The sequence below is a fragment of the Notamacropus eugenii genome, chromosome 3 (assembly GCF_028372415.1).
Source record: "Notamacropus eugenii isolate mMacEug1 chromosome 3, mMacEug1.pri_v2, whole genome shotgun sequence".
Taxonomy (NCBI): Eukaryota; Metazoa; Chordata; class Mammalia; order Diprotodontia; family Macropodidae; genus Notamacropus; species Notamacropus eugenii.
Genome location: NC_092874.1, coordinates 219,392,780 through 219,414,168, shown reverse-complemented (window position 1 = coordinate 219,414,168; position 21,389 = coordinate 219,392,780). Strand labels below are relative to the sequence as shown.

The following is a 21,389-nucleotide window of genomic DNA, read 5'->3' as shown; positions in this document are numbered from 1 at the left end:
CACTATGTAGCCTTGGAAGTCCCTTCCAACTCTGTGACTGTGTGACCCTAAGCAAATCACACCTCCTTGATTCCTCATATCTATAATAAGGTCCCATCAATTCCATATAGTTTGACTAGATGAGTTCTAAGGACCCTCTCCACTTCAAATCCTAGGAATCACTCCCCAGGTTGGCTCATTTGAGGCCTACTGGTAGAGGTGAATGGATGTATCCGTGATTTAAGAAAGGAATAAAAGATAGACTAGTTTAAAACAGATTTTTTAAAAATAAGTTTCATTTTTTTTCTATTTTATATCACAGTCATACCATCCCCACCCAATGAGCCCCCTTTTGTAACAAAGAAAAACAATTATTCAGAGCCAACCTTACATAGTGATGTTGTATGCCACAGCCTAGACCAATAGTCCCCCCACCTCTCTGTTCAAAGGAGGGAGGTACATTTCTTCATCTCTTTTCCAAGGCTGATGGTTAATTGCAGTTATTCAGGGTTCGGTTTAATTTTTTTTTGTTCCTCTCGATTAATTACATTATTATTGTCACTCTATATTTTTTCCTTTTTTTTCTTTTGGTTCTGTTTACTTCACTCAGTCATTTCAATTCATGTTTCTGCGCATACTAATGACCCATTACATTCTCGTACCACAGTTATTCAGCAGTTTCCCAATTGATGAGGTTGAAGATGTATCCAGCGTTTTGCTTTGTGGTTTTGTTTTGTTTTGTTTTTTTTCCCTACCACAAAAAAAGGTGTTGCTGTGAATATTCTGGTATACATGAGAGCTTTCTGTCTTTGACCTCCTTGCTCAAAGTGGTAGGATCTCTGGGTCGAAGAGCACGAGTGACTTTTTTTGAACATTTCCAGATTATTTTCCACAATGGTTGGACCAATTCGAAACACTGTGAGCAGTGTATCGGTGTGCTTTGCTTCTGACAGTCCCTCCAACATGAACTATTTCCATCTTTTGTTATCTTTGCCAGTTTGCTGAGTGTGAAGGGAAAACCTCAGAGTTGTTTTAATTTGCATTTCTCTTATTATTAGTGATTTGGAGCAGCCTTTCATAGGTTTGTTAATAGTTTGCAAATCTTCTTTGAAAATGGCTAGTTCATTTCCCTTTTGGCCAGGGGCAGGTTTTGACACTCATGCACCCAAAACTTGATTGAAATAGTAAACATGTTAGGTAGACATCACAGCAAACTTCCCAGCTCATGGCTGTGATGTGCCAGCAAGGGAGACTGCAAACTGCCCCTGGAGATCTTTAAGAGCCCCAAATTAATTGGGAGCCCCAATCTTTAAGGACTGCAAAGCTGTCTAGCTTATGGGACAGAATCATTTTGTGAAAGTTCTATCAGAATTTCTTGGAGAAGAGAAATCTCATGAATATTCAACAGAAGGCTATGAACTCCAGAGTCCTCAAGGGAAAAACCCAAGATGAAAGCCTCTCATCCTGAACGCCCATAGGAAGCAACATTGTGTTTTCTGTCCTCTGTTCTAGCCCCCATTTCATCTTCCGCTTCACTGGGGGGAGAAATCTGTGGCTCAAGGACTGGTAGAAAATGGGGAAATTAAAATCTGGCCTCAGGCTCCTACTAGTTGTGTGACTCCGGTTAAACATATTTGTCTCAGTTTCCTCATCTGAAAAATGGAGATAATAGCACCTTTGATGGACTCTGTTTTTCACGTTGGGGATCGACCACATTGTTGGTTTGCTTTCATCTTCTTGATGTCTCTGACCTTAGCCTTTACAGCATCCTGATTTTCCCTAGGGCTCAATGACTCGCGTTTGGCAGCTTCACCATCCCTGGCATATTCAGATTGGGCAGCTCCCAGCACTTGCTGCCAATAGGATTGATTTTCTTTCCTGATCTCTGTCCCGTCCCCCTCCCACACACACTGTTCATGACCTGCTAGTGGTCCCCCTCCTAAACTACACAGTATTTAACTACTTTGTATTTACTCACTCTGTACTCTGCATGCTTTTATATATGTACTTATCTCTCCTGTTAGAGTGTAAGTTTTTTGAGAGTAGATATAATTTCTTTCTTCATATTTGTACCCCCCAGGCACCTCACACATAGGTTTGCACATAGTAGGTGCTTAATAAATGCTGGTTGACTGAAAAATACTTGCTTAATTGATGCCAGGGGGCAAGGAGCCAAGGAGGCCTTTCTCCCACCCCCATGGAGCTCTCTCTCCCACTGTCATGGTTACAGCCACTTCCTGTTTGACTCACCCTAAGCAGGAGCAAAAAGAAGGGGCCGGGCAGGCTCCCAGCCGACACTGCTGGCCTCGTGGGGCTGTTTACAACAGCAGCATGTGGGATTCCCAGAAAGAGGCTCCAAACCGGACATCCTGAGGTAGCAAAATACCCAGGTGTCACAGGCTAAAAATAACTATCTTGCGGCTGCCTCAAAGGTGGCTGGCAAACAGGGGGTTAGGACACAACAACCCACAAAGGGAGAAAGCTACTACTGCCCTACCTGCCTGCCAGAGTTTCCCAAGCTGCTGTGTTTCTAGCTCCCTTGGCTCAACCTGGCTCAGCCTGACCCTTCTCCTGGGCAGGGATATGCTCCCACTCTTTTACGTGGATGTATATAGTTAGCATCGTCCCTTTCCATTCCTAACCTCTACAGTTGCTTCACTCCTGCTGACAGCGTGTCTCCGTGGTGTGGGATGCCAGCCCACTTGGCCCCTATTTTGCTCCACTGTCAGAGGAGCTGATTTCTTCTTGATGACTAATGCAGCTACCCTCGTACTAAGTATGAAAGAATCAGGAGGCATAGATAGACTGGTGGAATTAGGTGGGTAGCATCATTATCTTGCCCCCCACCCCCAACCCCAAGGTGCTAACTTGAGGTTCCATCAGGGACTCAAGGGTTGATGCAGCAGAACCAGGGTAGACATGGGGAATATTTCTAAGAGCCCTCTCCCACTCCCACCAAAAGTGGTGTTGCTTCTCTCTCTGTATTTCCCACTGCTTCACTGTCTCGTGACTCTACCAGAGCACTTAAGGCTGACTTGCTTAATCAGCAGAAAATTAGGGCCTTCCCTCTATTTATTATCACAGTTTATCCTGTCTGTATCTTTTTTGTGCATTTGCACATTGCCACCTCCATTAGACTGAGCTCTTTGAGAACAAGGATTGTCTTTTCTCTTTCTTTGTATCCTCAAGGCTTAGCACATTGCCTGGCATACATAGGTGCCTAATAAATGCTTATTAACTGACTAATCGATCAACAATTGTTCTGAATTGTTCAAAATATATTCTATATTTTGTCCTTTTAAGTTGTTTTTCAGTCATGTCTGACTCTTCTTAACCCCTTTTGGGGTTTTCTTAGGATTTACTTGAGTGGTTTGCTATTTCCTTTTTTAGCTCATTTTACAGATGAAGAAATTGAGGCAAACAAGGTTAAGTGATTTTGCCCAAAGTCACACAGCTAGTAAGTGTCTGAGGCCAGATTTGAACTCAGGGAGGGGAATCTTCCTGACTCCAAGCCCTGGCACTGTCTGCTACACCACTTAGCTAATATGAAACAGATAGGCTTCAATTCATCTCATAAGTTAAGTCTACATTTATTAAGTCTATATATAAGACACTGTACTGAGAATTTTAAAAAGATGAAAAAGTGATTCAAAGGGCAATTGACTATTCTGAGCTTTATTTTGGCTCCTCTGTGGCATCCGACTAGATCCGTCCTCTTTTAGCGTTAAATTCTAAATCCTATTCCCATGTTCCCTCTGCTTTCAATCTTCATCCCTGTGTTTGTCCCTATCAGTTGGCTTGTGGAGAAAGAAAATGATGGCTGAAGGACCAACCAACCAACCAACCTTTATGTAAAGGTTCACTAGGTGCTAAGGATTCAAATATACAAGTTCTTCCCCAAAGGAACTTGCATTCTGCTAGGGGAATAGAACATGTTCTCAAAAGATTTATTTCTGCAAAATAAATACATAGTGAGTGGCATGAACAGTAACACCTGGGAAAGGGTTTCTTTAAGAAGGTGGTACTTTAGCTGAAACTTGGAGGGAGATGAGTTGTCAGAGGCAGAGATGAAGAAAGGAGAGTGTCCTTGTCAAGGCACAGGATCAGGAAATAGAATTCACAAGGAAAGCAAATGGGTCAGTTTGACTGGAATGTAGCATTTGTAAGGAAAAACGAGTAGTTAGTTCAGGAGAGGGATGATGAGGGTCGACACTAGGGTGATTGTGGTGTTCACAGAGAGAAGTTGTCGAAGGATCAGGAGTAAAAGGGGGAGCACAGAATGTGGAGGGTGGAGAAGAAAGCTGGGAACAGAGGTAGGGAGAACAGGTAAGGATGGGGAAGGGAGAGAAATGAATAAGGAAAAGAATAAAGGTAGTGTAGAGGAAATAGGGATGTAGTGGGCAGAACACACAGAGTCAGAACCAGAGATGGAAAGAAATGGAACCAGGTGGAGTGGTAGCAGATAGGTTTAGATGGTCAGGGAAGCTGGCAAATGGCCATTTATGGCAATCAGGTTTTATGAGATAAGAAATTTCCCTAGTAGCTCCTAGCCCTTTGAGTTTAGAAGATTACACAGCAAGAAACCTTCCCCATGAAAAACAAAGACTTCGAGAGCTTATTATCTGTTTCTTCACCCGGCTCCCTTTCCACCCTTTGCCCTATTACAGGAAGAATAGCCCCTTTCTTAGCACAGACTGTCCCTTAATTTCCTGTATTACTGTCACACAGGCCTGGAAGGCAGGATTTCTAAATCCATCTTAAAACCAGCTCATGCCTGAGATTTCTTGCTTTCCTCCTAGCTCTGGCAAGGAAATATTAGAGTAAACATGGCACAATAGAAAAGAATATTGGATTAGAAATCAGAAGATGTGGGTTCCCATCCCACCTGTCAGCATCTCTATGACCTTGGACAAGTCACATAATTTCTGTGGGCCTCCGTTTTGTCATTCCTAAAATGAGGGGTTGGACTAGATGACTTCTAAGATCCCTTCCTGCTCTAAATTCTTATGACTTCTCAGTCATAAAGAAGAGTATTCTAGATGGAGGAGACCACCTTGTCAAGGCACAGGAGCAGGAAATAGAATTCACAAGGAAAGTGAGTGGGTCAGTTTGACTGGAATGTAGCATGTGTAAGGAAAAATGAGTAGTTCATTCAGGAGATGGATGATGAGAGTCTGCATGTAGGGTGATTGTGGTGTGCACAGAAGAAAGTTGTAGAAGGATCAGGAGTGAAAGGGGGAGTGTATGGGAACAGAATGTGGAGGATGGAGAAGAGAGCTGGGAACAGAGGTAGGGAGAATGGAACAGGTAAAGATGGGGGAGACCTCCCCTTCCAATCAGAAAGTAGAAACAAGCTCCAAGAGGGATGGAAGCCAGAGATATAGAGCCAGAACTCTTGCCTCTTAAGGCTGTTTTCTTTCCTTTCACTTGGTTACTGGGCCAGCACTATTGTGATCTGGGGTCCTCCTGCTCCTTCCCTCCTGATTTAGGAGTTTGGGGTCTAGGAAAGGAACTGAGCTATTAGTGGTATGCACCATAGAACACAGTCAGTGATATGTCAGTGATATGGAACATCCTGTAAGAGAACCAGTTGACCAGGTAGAGATCAAAAGCGTAGGCAAGTTCTTGAAGCTCACTGGCTGAATGTTACTGTCAGTATAGTGTTTTCTGTCATCTTCCTCACTTTTCAACTGTTGAGTGAGTGAAGCTAAGGCCAAAAGCTTGGATCACCAATCAGAAGCTGGAGAAGAGGATGATGACAAAGGTTGAGGGAGCTGGGGTTGGGAGACATGTTGCTCCTGCGGCTGTTTGCTGCTCTTTGGGGCACTACTATAGTGATATGGTTGGATCTATCACAGAAGATGAGACGAGTTCTGGGGCTGTCTGGTTCAGTAGCTATGGGGCCAGGTACCCCAATTGTGGGGTAAGGGGCATTTCAATGGATGCAACCTCAGCAGGACCTAGACACCTTGAGCTTCCAACTCTCCAAGGAGGGAAAGTAAGGTTCATCTTTGAGACCCCATAAGAGGAGAAGAGAGAAAGAAGGCTAGAAGGAAAGTTCTTTGGAGACAAGACAGTCTTCTGCCACAGGCTGTTAGGATTAGCTGGGCTGGCCATACTTTACTCCTTACTCTGCCCCATCCCACCCTCAGCCTACTTCCTTCATTTTTCTTATCCCTTATGGATTCCCATCTACTCCCTCTTTCCTCATTGTTTCAGGTAACAACAACATTTCTTTGGAGATAAGAGGGCAGGGTATCCCAAATTCAACACCAGACTAAGAATTGGTGTTTACATTCTACATCTGTCTTGTACTTCCAAACCTTAAATGAGTTGTTTTTCTACTCCAGGCCTTTGTTTCTTCCCTGTGTGACAAAGGGAAAAAGGTATCTGCCAGGGTTCCCTTTCTGTCCCAGTATGGCTTCAGACTTCCTCGCCGAGCACAGCATTCAGGGGTGCCAAATGATTTCACCAGGAATTGCTTTCAGAAAAGCAGTTCTAGTTGCCAGCACACAGGGCTTTTCTGAGTGTTGTTTATAACCTGCGCTGTCAGAAAACATCCTTTTCAAGCCCAGTAACAAACACTTCAGAGTTCAGGGTCGTTGATGCTTTTCCTTCCTGGAGGGAAAGCATGGTACCTGATGTGTGGGGTTAACAGGCCTGAGCAGGAGCTCAGGGAAATCTGGCCGAGTTCCAGGGCATCAGAGCTGGTGACATTCACTGACCTGGTGTGGTTGGGCTGGGACCAAGTGGAGGAGTAACTGAGATTAATTGGTGACTGAGCATGCTCCATAGAATCAGAGCTAAGGAGACCTTTCCTTATGGATGAATGTTTATTTGATTTGGCTTATTTTTCAAGAATCTTGGAGGGCCAAGGGCATTCACCTCATCTTCCCTGGGGAGGTGATAGGATAGAACTTGTTTGGAAAAATGGAGGTATTGGTAGATTCCAGAGTGGGAGAAGGACTCTCACGTGGGAAGGGGCATCTGCTCACATTGTCAGAGAAAATGTCAACTTCTAAAGATCTATGCTGACCTTAGGGGAGGTGACTAGGAAGGAATGTGTGTATCAGTTGAACAAGTAACTCTTGGGCATCTACTGTTAGTAGCCCTCTGACTCTACACAGTTTGAAAGAAGCTTAAAATCTAGAGAGACAAAGGGAGGAGATTAAAAACACCCGTGATTAAATGCCCATGGTTGTATAGGAAATCATCAAGATTGCTGGAAGTCAATGAAGTCAGAAAGGAAAGTGATTATTTTGTACTGAAGTGGTCAAAGAAGGCTATAAAGAGATTTGTGGCTTTGAAGAATGGATAAGCAAGGAGGAGGGCAGACCCAGCAGTATGAGTTAAAGTGCCAAGTTAAGAATGCTTTTGGTACGTTTGGGAGGCTGAACAAGTGGGGGGAATGAGAGAAGGGGTCAGTGAAGGGTAGGTATATTTCTGTACCCTCTTATGTCCTGAGTTTCTCACCCTCTAAGTAGTGTGGTGCCCTCAGGGAGTTCTCTGACCTCAGTCTTGGGAAGTAGCTGCTGCTAAGAGGGAAACCAGAACAAAGCAGCACTAGCCAGTTGGCTTTCCTCAAACAGCCCACCTGCCTCTTTACATGGTTTGAGTGTGTTCGCCTAGGGCACCATTCACTCCCTCCTTCCTGAGTCCCTTTGACCTCGCCCCATCTCTCACCCTTTCTCCAGGCTTGAGCTGAGCAGTTTTACTTGGGGGAAGGCAAGAGGTTACTCACCGTCCACTCATTCTGGTTAAAGGATTTTGGAACTGGTACCTCTCTAACCAGCCCCTGTACCCCTGCTTGACAGCCTTTCTCTAGACTTCAGCCTCAGAGCTAAATTTAAGATTACAGTTAGAAGTGGGGCCCAGGACAGGTTGTTCTTATCATTCTGTATATCCCTGCCCTTTTCCTTAAGTTTGTTCACTAGCTTTGGCTCCTTCCTCCTCCAACACCTCTCCCAAGCACACAGACCTTTGCCTCTGCCTCATTCTTCCCTGTGAGTTTCTTGACTCCTTTCTCCAGAAGAGGTCTCAGATGCCAAGTCTGAATGACTTGTGGGCTGGACTCCAACTTGAGGGCCCTGTACACTCCAAGCACGAAGATGAAGTAGCTGGGTCCAACAGCTTCCTGTGTCAGGGAGGGACTAATGTTGCAGCAAGGCATGTGGAGAGGGGGAGGGGAGGGGATGGGACAATCAGTGAAAGGTGACCCTAGTCTAAGGGTCCTCTCCCCAGTATCTCATTAGCTCCTGCCCTGACACCTAAATCTCACTTTCCTTCTCCTAGTTCTCATACATTCTCTGACTCATCTCCTGCTTTTCTAGGGTTTATTTCTCCAGCCTCCACTACTGACTGGCATTTTTCAGTTCAGCCTTTTTCTCCAGATCTAGCATGCTGGGCTTAAAGTCTGGCTCCAGACCTGACTTTGCCACTTACTTGCTGTGTGACCTTGGGCAAGTCACCTAACATCTCTGAGCCTCAGTTTCCTTATCTGTAAAATGAGGATAATAGTAATTCTAATATCCACCCAAAGTGTAAACCTTGTGAGGATCAAGAGGTAAACACTTTTTAATGAATAAATGTCATACAGTATAAAGTATTATTGTTATCTTGAGAGGTAAACTAGTGGTAGAGAGCCAGTCTTAGAGTCAAGAAGACTTGAGTTCAAGCTCCATCTCTTATACTGACTGAGAGGGTGACCCTGGGCAAGTCTTTCTGGAAATTCTCCAAGATTCTAAGTAGCTGAGAAACTGTCTGCATTGGTAGGTGTGTCCTATGCCAATGAAAATACAGCTTTGGGTGAATAATAGATCTCTGGATCTCTAGATAAAGCATTTACTAAGCATTCAGCATGTGCCATGCACTGTGCTAATATCAATTATGAGTCTCAGACTTCTAGCACCCTCCTTTCTGGTTCCCTCCAAGCATCTCACCAGACTACAGGAGGGAGCCTATTTTTGCTGCCCCCCCAGTGAACAGTTACTGTCCCAGGGAAGGGATACTCTAAGGATTTAGAGATTGGAGGGAGGGGACTGTCAGAATGGGATAGTTGTCTGTTTATCAGATACAGGATGGAAAGCAGAATGGGCTAACAGAAAGAGCATTGGATTTATAGCCCAAAAGACCTGGGTTTGAATCTTACCTCTGCAGCTTCCTACTTGCATAATGTTGGGCAAGTCATTTCAGTTCCCAGCTCTCTATCCTTGTCCATAAAAGGGGAATTGGTTTAGATCAGGGTTTCGTATGCCATGGACCTCTTTGGCAGCCTCATGAAGTATATGGATGATTGATGGATGGATGGATGGATGGATGAATGAATGAAGCGAGCAATTACTAACTGATTAATATATGCAAATACACTAAGTGTTGGGGACACAAATAGGAAAGGAAGACAGTCTCTACTTTCCTAGGAACTCATCTTCTAATAGGGAAGGTTTTAGCTACTAGCCCGATGGAAAAGTCCCAGTCCTTAGGATGCAGTGACAAAACAGGTAGTAAGTCTGCTTCTTTAATGTGATTTCTACTCATAAAATTATATCAGTTTCTGATATTGAATCATATAACAATGCCAAGTTCTTGGGTGTCAGAATAATATTTCTAAATATATAATATAAAAAATATAGGGTTACAAGGGAAATCAATTATACTGAAATGGGGTTATCAAAACAGTTTTGAAATAAGTTCATGAACCTCAGGAAAAGAATCTCTGGGCTAGATCATCTCTGTAGTCTTTTTCCAGGTCTAGATTTTGTGATCTTATGTCCATGAAACTCATTTGGACATGTAGGAGAGAGGGCTGAGAGCTCCCAGCCAACATTTATATTTGAGGACATAGTACCTCCTCTTGATGGCTGAGACTCCAGGTTTGTGGGAGTGAGCTCAGGCCAATGGAGGGTTGAGGTAAACAGAAAGCCCGAGAGATCCCCCAGTATTGGGCCTTTCTTTTTTTCATTCTACCCTGACATAGCACAGTCCCTCCTTAATTTTGTTTTCCTCTCTGCAGCTTCCTCATTCATCTTTCTCTCTTTGCAGATGGGACCCAGGTGAGCCCTGGCCCCCAGTATACCAGCCCACCTGGCACAGGTAACAGCTAGTCATCAAGGTTGGGGAATTGGAGGAGTGTTACAGGCAGAGCACAAGACGAATAGGAAACTGAGGGATGAGAAAAGGAGGGGAGACAAGCCTTTAGGGAGAATGCAGTGGAGATGTGGGAGTGGGATTCTAAGCTTCAGGTGAATAGGGAGAAAAGTTAGTTTGTTTCATGGGAGAGAATTGAAGAGTGGGGCTTTTAAAGCTACTTCTCATAGGCTATTCTGCATCTCAGCCTTGATTCAAGGGAGCTCACAATGGAGAAGACAGATCCTCTTCGTATCTCTAATGAATCTGTTAAGGGGACAGGGTGGAGAGGTGAGGAGAAGGGTATTATCTATGCTCTGTTGGTTAGGCTTTGGTTGGGTGGAACGTGTGTTTAATCTTTGTGTAGGAGGTTATGTACAATTTGTCCATTTCTTGGCATTCTCTACCTCCTGCTCTACAACTTACTTGAAGCCCCAGGGTTCCAGTTTTTTTGTTTTATTTTGCTGATAGGCCACCCTGGAAGGGGTCCCAGCCAAGTATTATCAAGTATGTTTTTTTATATATATGTACGTGTATATGTAGCATTTTCACATACATAATCTTATTTGATTTTCACAATAACTCTGTGAAGAAAGAAGGGTAAGTGTTATTATCCCCATTTTATAGATGAAGAAATTGAAACTCAAAAAGGTTACTTGCCCAAGATCACCCAGCATCCAGTGGTAGAACTAGAACTCCAACTCAGGTCTTCTAGCTTCCAGTCCAGTGATCTTTCCACCACAGCTTTGTCTCATGCCCCCATCTCTCCCACCTCCACTCCCCAACTATCTGAAATCGTAGCGCGTGTCTGTTAGGATTAACGTTATTATTGGGCTCTTACTATCAAATGAGATGTTTATAAAGCACATAGCACATTACCCAGCGCATGGTAGATTCTTAATAAATGCCTCACTGCCCTTCCTTTATTATTATCCCCATTTTACAGATGAGGAAACTGAAGTACGTAAAGGTTGGTACCACACAGCTCAAAAGTGTCCGAAGTGAAAAGACAGTGACGAGATAGCAAACCCCCAGTTTCTAGGCTGGGCTGGGTATGGCCAAAGTCCTTGGACTCACTGTCAAGTCAATCAGTATTTATTAAGTGTTTTTGTGCTTAGAATAGGAGATACAAAGAAAGGCCAAAAAAAAGTGTAGATTTAGTCAGGGTTTATCCATTTCTAAGAAGTTGCTTTTCCCTTCTTTCTCATCAGTAGGGGTCCTAAGCAAATCTACATAGTTTTATGTTACCTCTAGCCCCCAGAACTTAAGGAAATATGTGAATCTGGGGAATGCTGCGGGGGAGAGGATTTAGTCTCTGGAGAACCTGGGAAGCTTATCCTGCAGTAGACTCCCAAGTTCACAGATAGCCATCTAGTTTCTTTGGGATGACAGGATCATACATTTAAAACTGGCAGAAACCTTAGATATTATCTGGCCCTAACCCCTAATGAGACCTAAATGAGGCCTAAAGAGGTTTAGTGATTTTCCCAAAGTCCCATAGGTTTCTGGTTTTTCAGCTGTGTCCAACTCTTTCTGACACCATTTTGGGTTGTTTTTTTTTTTTGGAAGAGATACTGGAGTGGTTTGCCATTTCCTTCTCCAGTTAGATGAGGACCTGAGGCAAGCCTGGTTAAGTGACTTGCTCAGGGTCACATGCCTTGTAAGTGTCTGAGACCTGATTTGAACTCAGAAGGATGAATCTTCATAATTCAAGGCTACTATTCTGTTCCATGCCACCTAGCTCTGGTACTAAGTAGCAGAACCAAGATTTGTACTCAAGTCCTGTGACTTATAACTACATTAGTTTTTTACTGTACACAGAGCTGGAAAGGACTTTACAGATCATCTAATCTTAATCTGGAGCTAACTCAGAGAATGTGTGAACTTGGAAGGGAGGAAAATTGCATTTTTATTTGTACAATTCTCTGACTGAAATTTAGCATTTCCTTCAATATTTGAAAACCTTATTCTGAAAAAGGGAACGTAGGTTTATCCAAGATGCCAAAGGGGACCAACAGAAAGGTGAAGAGACTCTCATCTAATCCAACCTTCTTATTTTACAGATTGAGATACTGAGGTACAGAGAGGTACAATGACCCCTCCCCTCCAAAGTCATGTGGCTAGTTTAGTAAAAGAGCCAGGATTAGACCTAGAACCCAAGTCCTAAGCTAGGGTCCTTCCTACTATACCATACTGCCTTATACCTTTCCATCAGCCCCTGGCAACCTGGCTTCTTGCTGGGTGCCCTGCTCTGAGGAAACTAGGCTTTGAAATGTTTCCCGTTCATCTTGATAGAAACCTTTCTGCCAGGCAGTGTGGAGGGAGGGATGTGAGCACTGGCTCCCTGTCAGGAATTACCTGGGGGTAATTCACTTAACCTCCCAGTGCCCCGGGCACTTCTCTTAGATTAAAAGTTGCCAGAAAAGTGCTGATCTGCTTTGACAGAGAAAGTTCCTTTTCAGGGAGCTCCCTACATTGTCAATGTTCCCCTCCAAAAAAAAGGTTTTTTGTTTAAAAACTTTAAAAAGACAGAAGTCCCCCTCTTTTGGAAGGTTTCTTTGATTCTTTTCTATGTTACCAGGTAGGACAAGCACTACCCTCCCACCCTCTACAACCCCTGCCTTTTCCTGGATACTTTCCCTTCCTCCCTCCCTCCTCCCTACCCTGAGCTTCTCTGACTGCAGGGACCGGCTGTGCTTGGTGGAACCTGCTCTGGGAGCTGGCTATAAATAGCCATTTTCACCCAAGACCTTGGCAGAGTTCCCAGCACCATGGAGGGGCCGGCCTGGCAGTGGGTGGGGAGGGCACTCCAGGAAGAGACAGCTGTGCTTGTAGTCCCTGCTGTGCTGTGCCACGGGGCACAGAGGGCACTGGAGGATGTAGGCACCATGTTAGCACAGGTCTGAATGAACCGAATGATTCATTTTGTGGTCAAGATTGCCCCCAGTAACCCAGGGGTCAGAAGTCTAAAGAACTGTGCCATTCACTTAGCCTGTTCCCATGAAGGCCCTCTCCATTTAGCAGATGGGGAAAGCAAGGCCCAAAAGGAGTAGTTTAGGTCCTACTCTGTTGGAGTTGTTGAACGGGTCCATACCAAACTCTACTACCTCCGCATTTAGCCCATTTGAAGTCTGCCTCTACTGGGAATGGGCCCTTCAGTTGCAGGGAAAGCAAGATTGATCATGGGGTGAAGGAAGGATCGAGGGCCAGAGGGACTCACTCCACAACTCCAAAACTCACCGGTTGTCCCCTGTGAGGAAGGCCACAGTTCTAAGCTGTGGTATGTGGATGGGATGGTCAAGACAGGTACTCAGGGCAGCTCTCCTGCTTCTTATACAGTATTTCCTTGTGTTTGCGATTCATGTCCTCAGCTAGTTCCACCTGCCGCCCAGCACTGCCAGTCCCTCAGCTCCAGCCCATGGACCTTCGGGTGGGCCAGAGGCCCCCTGTGGAGCCTGCAGCAGAACCAACTTTGCTGGCCCTTCAGCGCTCTCAGCATCTGCACCACCAGCTCTTTCTTGCTGGTCTACAGCATCAACAGGTTGAACACATTCAGGTTGGTCTCTTCCAGGACCTTTTACATCCCTAGACGTATGTCTCCTATAACCCACACATTAGTCCTTAAGGGTGTCTCTCACTAGGCTTAAGCCTCCTCAGCCCCTTACTCTCCTGACCTCTTTCTCCTTCATTTCATCCCCAGCTCTCCCTGGAGACTCCAGTGCAAGAGGCACCAGGAGGCCATCAAGAGCAGGAGCTGAGGCAGCTTCTCCACAAGGACAAGAGCAAACGGAGTAAATAAAGGGGGCCTCTTCTTGGTTCTCACCCCCAGATGCCCCTGATTCACCCTGGGGCAAGCACCAGGGCTGGTTGGCTTTCCCCGGTTGTCTGCGCCTTTGGCGGGAAGTGGAGGGGAAGGAGGAGTTAGAGATTCTTTGGTCCTCACCATACCCATGTCAGCCCTCACACAGCAGTTTATCTGGCTCTAAATCTGTGTGTGTTGTACAACTGTGTTGGCTCTGAGAGAAAAGAACAGAAAGGCCTGGGGGATGGGGAAGGAGTTCCAGTACATCTAGTGCTGGGGGCCTAAGCTGGGCATTGGGCAGAGAGCATGCTAGGAGCCTACCCCTACTCCCACTCTCCCTTCAACCCCACTTCCTCCCTATCCTAGGTGCTGTGGCCAGCCATGCTGTGAAACAGAAGTTGGCTGAGGTCATTCTGAAGAAGCAGCAGGCAGCATTGGAAAGAACCACCCATTCCAACATTCCCTTCAGGTGAGTCCTTCCCTCCCCTCCCCCTATCCATGTACCTTAACTCCCTATTTCTAACAAAAAAGCTATGAGCCCAAAAGCACAAACCAACCAGCTCCCTCCATCCCCTGCCCCCGCCTCCTCCTAGCTCTCTGATACCAACCACTCCACAAAGACAACACAGCTGCCTCCTCATGCATATGTCCCTAACATGTACACAACAGCAGCCCACTGCCCACAAAGTCTTCTTCCTTTAAAACTCTTCTGGACACACACACTTGTCACAGTGCTTAAGGCAGGTGCACCTTCATTGTCACAAATGGTTTGCCCCATCGAATTGACCACCTGAGCCAAGCTTCAAAGCTTCCAGAATGTTAGATAATAGTACACAGAACTACTCCTTCCATCCACTGATTAATTAAATGAATGAGAATTTGTCGAATGGCTTCTGTGTGCCAGGCATGATGCCAAGCAATGCAAATACAAAGACAAAAATTAGTCCCTGCTCTCAAGGAGCAGCTTACATTCCATTAGGGAAACATGTATACTTATAAGCATAAACGGAATAAATACAAAGGTAATAGGGAAGGGGGCACCGATTGCTAGGGAGGATCATCAAAGTCCTCATCTTTTATAGAAGATGGTGCTTGTGTTTGAAGGAAACTAGGGTTTCCAAGCCAGGGAGACAACATAAGCACAGGCACGGAGATGTAATATTCTATGTGAGGACCAGGTCTGTTTGTCCACTGGACCACAGAGTACATAATACTCTAGTGTATACTCATAGAGTATAAAAAAACCTGGAAAAGTAGGTTGGAGCTAGGTTAGAAAGGGTTGTAAATGTCAAACGGAGGAGATTGTATTTGATCCTAGATGAACTAATAGGGAGCCACTGGAGTTATTGAACAAAGGATACCTCCAGCACCTCTGTAGAGTCTGTTTTGGAGAGGGGAGAGACTTGAGGCAAGGAGACCAGTTATGACACAGTACGGCCCTCTGGAGCCCATTATAAGTGGTCAGCATGGGGGCAGCTAAGCTCCCTCCTGTTCAGAGAAGCAGTGGGCTAGAGTGAAAAGTTAGAGTCTGAGGACCAAAGTTGGAGTCCTGGTTCTTCTACATATTACCTGTGTGACCTTGGGAAAGTCAGCTCTTTAGACTCCAGTTTCCTCATTTATAAAAAATGAGGAGATTGAATGGTACAGAAGGAAGCAAATTAGATCGGTAGTGAGAGGGCTTATTACGTTCAGATCCTGACCTGGCCATTCATACTTCTTTTTTCCACTGGGCCTCAATTTTCTCATGTGTCAAATGAGGGTGTTGGTGTGAATGATATCTGGGTTTTCTTCTGGCTTTAAATCCTATGATCCTGTAAACTAGATGCAGGAGGTTGCCCTAGCCCATAGACGCTCTTCTGGGATAATAAGAGCTAACACTTGTACACAACTATTCTTCTATCTGATTCTTACAATACCTGTGGAAGATAGGTGCTGGTATTATCTTCATTGTACAGATGAGGGAACTGAGGCAAATAGAGGTTAAGTGACTTGCCCAGAGTCATATACCTAGTAAGTGTCTGAAGTCAGATTTAAACACCAGTCTTCTAACTCCTAGTCTGGCCTTGTCTCTGCTGCACCACCTAGCTGCCTCGGAAGCTGCCTTCTGGGAACTCATGGTCCCTGCTCCACTCCCCTCCCCTGCCTGACTCCAGGTCCCTGGCCCTGCACATTGCTGTCTCTCAACGTACCTGAGAGACCCCCCAGTGGAATCAGTTCTGCACTTGCTATTGCATGGTCCTGGGGAATAGGAAGCCCTGGTAGCTGAAGCAGCCTCAGTCTCTAGGTGGATGAGATTACATGAAAGGCTTCTCAGTGCCCTGTGCAGTTATATACCTGCAGGCATTAGGGTGCCAGCTATTCTGGAGCAGCTTGAGCATCTTCTCCACAGAACCCTGGGGTCTCTAGAGACAGAAGGAGCGCCCCCTGCCGTGCTGAACAGCTTCCTGCCCACGGTTCCCACTCTGCTCAGTGACTCCCCAGAACACTTTCCCCTGCGTAAGACAGGTGAGCTGGGGAGAGAACCAGGGGTGGTGGGGGCTGAGAGGGAAGTGATGGGAGAGATAACTTAGGTCAGAGGGTACAAGGACAGAATTGAGAGGGAAGGAAATGTGAAGGGGAGGGATAGAGTCCATGAGAGAAAGTATAGGCTCTTCTCTGCTATCCCCCTTACTTCTCTGAAGGGAGGGTCAGTGGAGGGGGGAAGGGAGCCTAGGATGACTCTAGTCCTCTCTACAGTCTCAGAGCCCAACCTGAAGCTGCGCTACAAACCCAAGAAGTCTTTGGAGCTGAGGAAGAACCCACTGCTCCGCAAGGAGAGCGCTCCTCCCAGCCTTCGTCGGCGCCCCACTGAGCCCCTTGGGGGTGAGGGGGATTTAGGGAAGCAGGCCAGGCACCAGGCAGAGGTTCCCTGGGGTTGGGGGTGTGGAGGTGGGACTGAGGTTACTGCTGCTGTGTCCCCCACATCAGAGAAAGGGTAGTTTACCAAGCAAATGAAGGCCTGACTGACTTTGGGGCTGGGCTTGGCAGGGAGTGGTAAATGGAAAAGATTGAAGAGTCTGTTCTTGGACAGAAAGTGTTGAAGGGTGAGGAGGACTGGACCTTATTCCTCATCCTTGAACATCTCTTTCTTTTTCTCCCAATATTCCAGATTCATCCCCTAGCAGTAGCAGCACGCCCGTTTCAGGTTGCAGCTCCCCCAATGACAGCGAACATGGCCCCATACCTGCCGTGGGCTCTGAGGTAAATACCCCATCCTTACCAAACACTGCTTGCCAGGCAGTAATCATTCAATCCAGGGAGGGCCACTGGAGTACCTTCAAGCCTTTGGAAGCCAGCTAGGCACCTCTTGGAAATTTAGGGTATACATTCTAGAGAGAATGGTTTCCATGTGGGGAAAAGTCCGAGAGTTGTGACCTCTCATCCTGCTCTCTGTGGCAGGAGCTTTTAGCACAACGGCTTCGACTCCAGGAAAGTTCAGTTGCCCCATTCGCCTTGCCAGCAGTGTCCGCGCTTCCTGAAATCACCCTGGGGCTGCCTGCCACCACCAGGGTAAGTGACTAGTACTTCCTCTCTACTCCAAGCCCTCTGTACTCCCTTCCCAGATCTTCTTTGGCATCTAAGTCTTTCCCCCTTTTCCCTTTCCACTTCCCCCATATCCAGTCTTTAGTCTGCATCTCCTTTATTTTTAGCCTATAGCTTAGTTCCTCCTTGGCTAGCCTCCTTCTGCTCACTCTCTGTTTTTCTCCCAGGCTGATGGTGACCGAAGGACTCATCCTGCTTTGGGACCCCGGGGGCCTGTCCTGGGGAGCCCCCATGGTCCCCTCTTCCTGCCCCCAGGTCTAGAGCCTGAGGCAGGGGGTACTTTGGCATCCCACCTACAGCCCATCCTTATCCTGGAGCCCTCGATATCTCATCCCCCACTGCTGACTGGTGAGGCTCCCTCTTAGTCCTGGGGAAGGTATTGGTGGGGAAGGGAATAAGTTGTAGAACAGGTCCCTATACCCTAATGAATATATAACCAGAACTGGCTGGTCCTTTCCCAGGAAGATCCTTGGATGCCCTTCCTGCTAGCAGCCCTTCCCCTCTATGTCCACATTTCTACTTCCCCCCAGTGATCATGTCCTCTGCTCCTTTCTCCCTTCCCTACTGCTCTGAGCTTCTGAGATGTTCCCCTTGCTTCTCTCCCTTCTTCACCCTATTCTCATTCTCTATAGTGCCTGGGCTTGGGCCACTGCCCTTCCATTTTGCCCAATCACTACTCTCCAGTGAACGGCTTTCAAGCTCAGGCCCCCACACACCACTGAGCCGGACTCGCTCTGAGCCCCTGCCCCCCAGCACCACTGCTCCCCAGCCACTAGGCTCCCTACAGCCCCGCCTGGACTGGCTGAAACAACACTCACAGCTGAGCAAGGTGAGGTGGGAAAGTGGGTGGGGAGGGGAGGTATGGGGATGGGGATGGGGATGTATTCAGGGAATACATCTATGATGGGGTGCTAAGCTAGGCTACTGTGAGGTGAAAGAGGAGATGGAAGTTTGGAGGGAAAGGGGCTAAGATCAGAGTGGACTGGCAGCAATTACTCTCAGCTAGACAAACTTCATGGATTCCTAGGAGTCAGTGGCAGACCAAGCAGATCAAGTTCACCCAGCCCACCTTACTTCCTACTCTCTGCCTCGCTGACTTCAGAATCACTCCATAGTGCTTTGGCATCTCTCCTCCCCAGAGGCCAGGAAAACCAAGTGAGAAGCCTCGACTTCGGCAAATCCCTTCAGCAGAGGACCTGGAGACAAATGAAGCACCTATCAGAGGCCCAGAGCACAGGGACCTCAGCCATGGGAAACCTGAAGTTGGTGGTCTTGCCTCCTCCCAGCAGCACCAGCAGGTAGACAGTCTCCACAGCCAGGGACTCCCATTCTTACAGAGGTTTCTGGGTAGGAGCAGGGGGCTATCGGAGCACAGCCAGGACAGGATGGGAATGGGAAGGAGATGAGACTGTGAGTGCAGGGAGCAGTTTCAGGGCACCAGTATCCTTCTCTCCTACCTCACCACAACGCCTGCCCCACAGTGGCATGAGCTCAATTGAATTCAAGTGACACATGTACAACAAAAAATAGAACAGCCTTCTTATATAAGGTAATCTGACAGCTCACCACCACCAGAGGGCATACAATCTGAGTTTTGTCCCTAGAGGGATATACTCTGAAGTCCTTTCACATTCTCCCAACCAGTCTCTTTTGTAACCAGCAGAACACGTTTTTAGGGCAATTGGCAGGAGGTAGGGATAGAGTCTGTGGCCATGGAACACAACAGAGTTCATTTTCCCATGTGGGCTATGAACCTTTGATCTTGGCCTCATTGATCCAGTATCCTAATGAACTAACTAGCTAGTTCTGTGTTTAAACTAACTATCCAAAGATAGTTATTTGCCCTAAGTGAAGAGCATTAGGGAATCTTAATGCCCCTTCTAAGATGATTGGAGCAGGGCCACAATGTGTAAACACTGGAGAGCCCAGCTTGGGTTCTGATTTTGGGGTATGAGAGTTGGGTCTTTGTGAGATGACAATGATGAGTCCAGACCGTTTTGAAGTTGGGGAAACAACAAGGGAATCAGTGGCAGTGGGCAGTAGAATCCTTGGGTGGGGCTTTCTGGAAAAACTACATTAGGGTGGTTTAGCGAAAAGACTCCTGACTCTGGAGTTAGAAAACCTGGGTTCACATCCTATCTCTGACACTACCTGTATAACCTTAAGAAAGTCACTGAATCTTCCATGACCTCAGTATCCTCACCTGTAAAATAAGGAGGCTGGACTGGGTAGCCTCCAAATTCTCTTCCAGCTCAAAATCTGTCATCTTATTCTCCTATGAGGTCTAGAACAGGGGTTTCTGACATGTGCAGGGCACATGTTGAGGGCTGACATGTGCAGCAGGCAGAACTTCTAAGTGCACCCTGCTCCAGCCAAATTAAAATGTAATTAAGAAATGTTTAACAAGATATGACATAGATAATGTTAATCTGAGGTTTTCTAGTCCACATGCAGCCAGCAGGGGTCTGTTTCTATTTGAGTTTAATACCACTAGTCTAGGGGCAGGAGTAGTATTTAGAGCCGGAGAAATCAAATTATTAAGAATCCATCTTCTCTTTCAGATGTTCCTATGGGAACAGCAGCAACGGTTGTTGGGTCGGCTTCCCAGGGGAAGTTCAGGTGACTCATTGCTGTTGCCTTCTACCCAAAGTGGACACCGGCCACTGTCCAGGGCACAGTCCTCCCCAGCTGCCCCCGTCTCCTTACCAACTTCAGAACCACCTAGCCAAGCCTTAGTACTACCTTGTCCTGAGACCCCTGCCAGGACCCTGCCTTATACAACTGGTAAGACTGAGATTGGGACGAGGGCAGAAAAAAGACCATAGGAAAAGGTTATTAAAAGGAGTGTGTGTGTGTGTGTGTGTGTGTGTGTGTGTGTGTGTCTGTGTCTCTGTGTGTGTCTCTGTGTGTGTTACTTATCTCTAGGTCAGGATGTGTCATGGATCCCTTTAACAGTCTGGTGAAACCTGCAGTCCCCTTCTCAGAACAGTGTTTTTGAATACATAAGACATAATGTATAGGGTTATAAAAGAAAACAATCATACTGAAATACAAAATACTTAAGAAATAATATAACTCAGGTTAAGAACATCTGCTCTTTATCCATCCTTGTACATGAATTCTGAAGCCCTGTTTATCCAATGTGTCATGCCCATGAAAGATGCAAGCCCCGACATTGTGTTTGGTGTCCTATATCTAGGATTCTTTCCCTTCCCAGCCACCTTATTCTCTCAAGCTCCATGAGATAACTGAGAACACAAGTTTTCTTTTCCCCTATCCACTCCACACTCTCTGAAGTATCCTTGTATATTTAACTTAAACAACAAAAGTATCTTTTTTTTAAAATATCTTTTAAAGACTTATTATGTCCATATTCGTTGGCACTGTTTAAACAAAAGTGAAAAACCATCAAGAAACTTAAAATCTACCAAAAGGGAAGGGGATCCTTCATATGTGAAAATCAGTAAAACAATGCAGCATGTGATGGATGGGAGTGAAAGGTATGCCCAGTGTGCTTTTTGAACAACGGCAGTTTGCAGATGGAGGGAACCCTTGTGTAGGCTGGCAGGTTGGAGTGGGGTCAGAGGTGACTTCCCAAAAAAAAGCACCACTTGAGAGAAATCAGATTTCAATTGGCAGAACTGAGAAGGAAGTACGTAACTGCTCCTCCCCTTCCCCGACAAGGGTCCCCAGTAAGCCAGAAGAAAAGGATCCTGGGCATAAGGCAGCTCTTTCTACCAGATCTCTTACTGTACCATTTTTCCTCTGTCTGGAAACAGACTCAGATCTTTCCAGAGACTTATCTGGGCCAGTCTATAGGGGAAGTGGTTGGGAAAATAAGATGGTCAGCTCAATATTAAATGTGTAATTAAGTGTACAAGACGCTGATGAAGTTAAGAATATT

At 46.1% G+C, this 21,389-nt stretch overlaps 1 protein-coding gene across 4 annotated transcripts in view; it reads left to right on the top strand.

The window, feature by feature from the left end:
* HDAC7 (histone deacetylase 7) overlaps positions 1 to 21,389 on the top strand; it is a 48,934-nt gene that overhangs the window by 11,273 nt on the left and 16,272 nt on the right. For 2 of the 4 annotated variants that reach the window (XM_072654489.1, XM_072654485.1), the window contains exons 2-13: positions 10,018 to 10,068; positions 13,473 to 13,657; positions 13,802 to 13,892; positions 14,270 to 14,372; positions 16,293 to 16,408; positions 16,640 to 16,765; positions 17,052 to 17,143; positions 17,342 to 17,452; positions 17,653 to 17,833; positions 18,118 to 18,314; positions 18,625 to 18,783; positions 20,047 to 20,269. In XM_072654489.1, the coding sequence (XP_072510590.1) occupies positions 13,520 to 13,657; positions 13,802 to 13,892; positions 14,270 to 14,372; positions 16,293 to 16,408; positions 16,640 to 16,765; positions 17,052 to 17,143; positions 17,342 to 17,452; positions 17,653 to 17,833; positions 18,118 to 18,314; positions 18,625 to 18,783; positions 20,047 to 20,269 (1,537 nt within the window). In that variant the 5' untranslated portion in view covers positions 10,018 to 10,068; positions 13,473 to 13,519. Of the gene's footprint in view, positions 1 to 10,017; positions 10,069 to 10,258; positions 10,393 to 13,472; positions 13,658 to 13,801; positions 13,893 to 14,269; positions 14,373 to 16,292; positions 16,409 to 16,639; positions 16,766 to 17,051; positions 17,144 to 17,341; positions 17,453 to 17,652; positions 17,834 to 18,117; positions 18,315 to 18,624; positions 18,784 to 20,046; positions 20,270 to 21,389 lie in introns of those variants that run through there. The other 2 variants (XM_072654487.1, XM_072654488.1) reach the window with 2 other exon arrangements.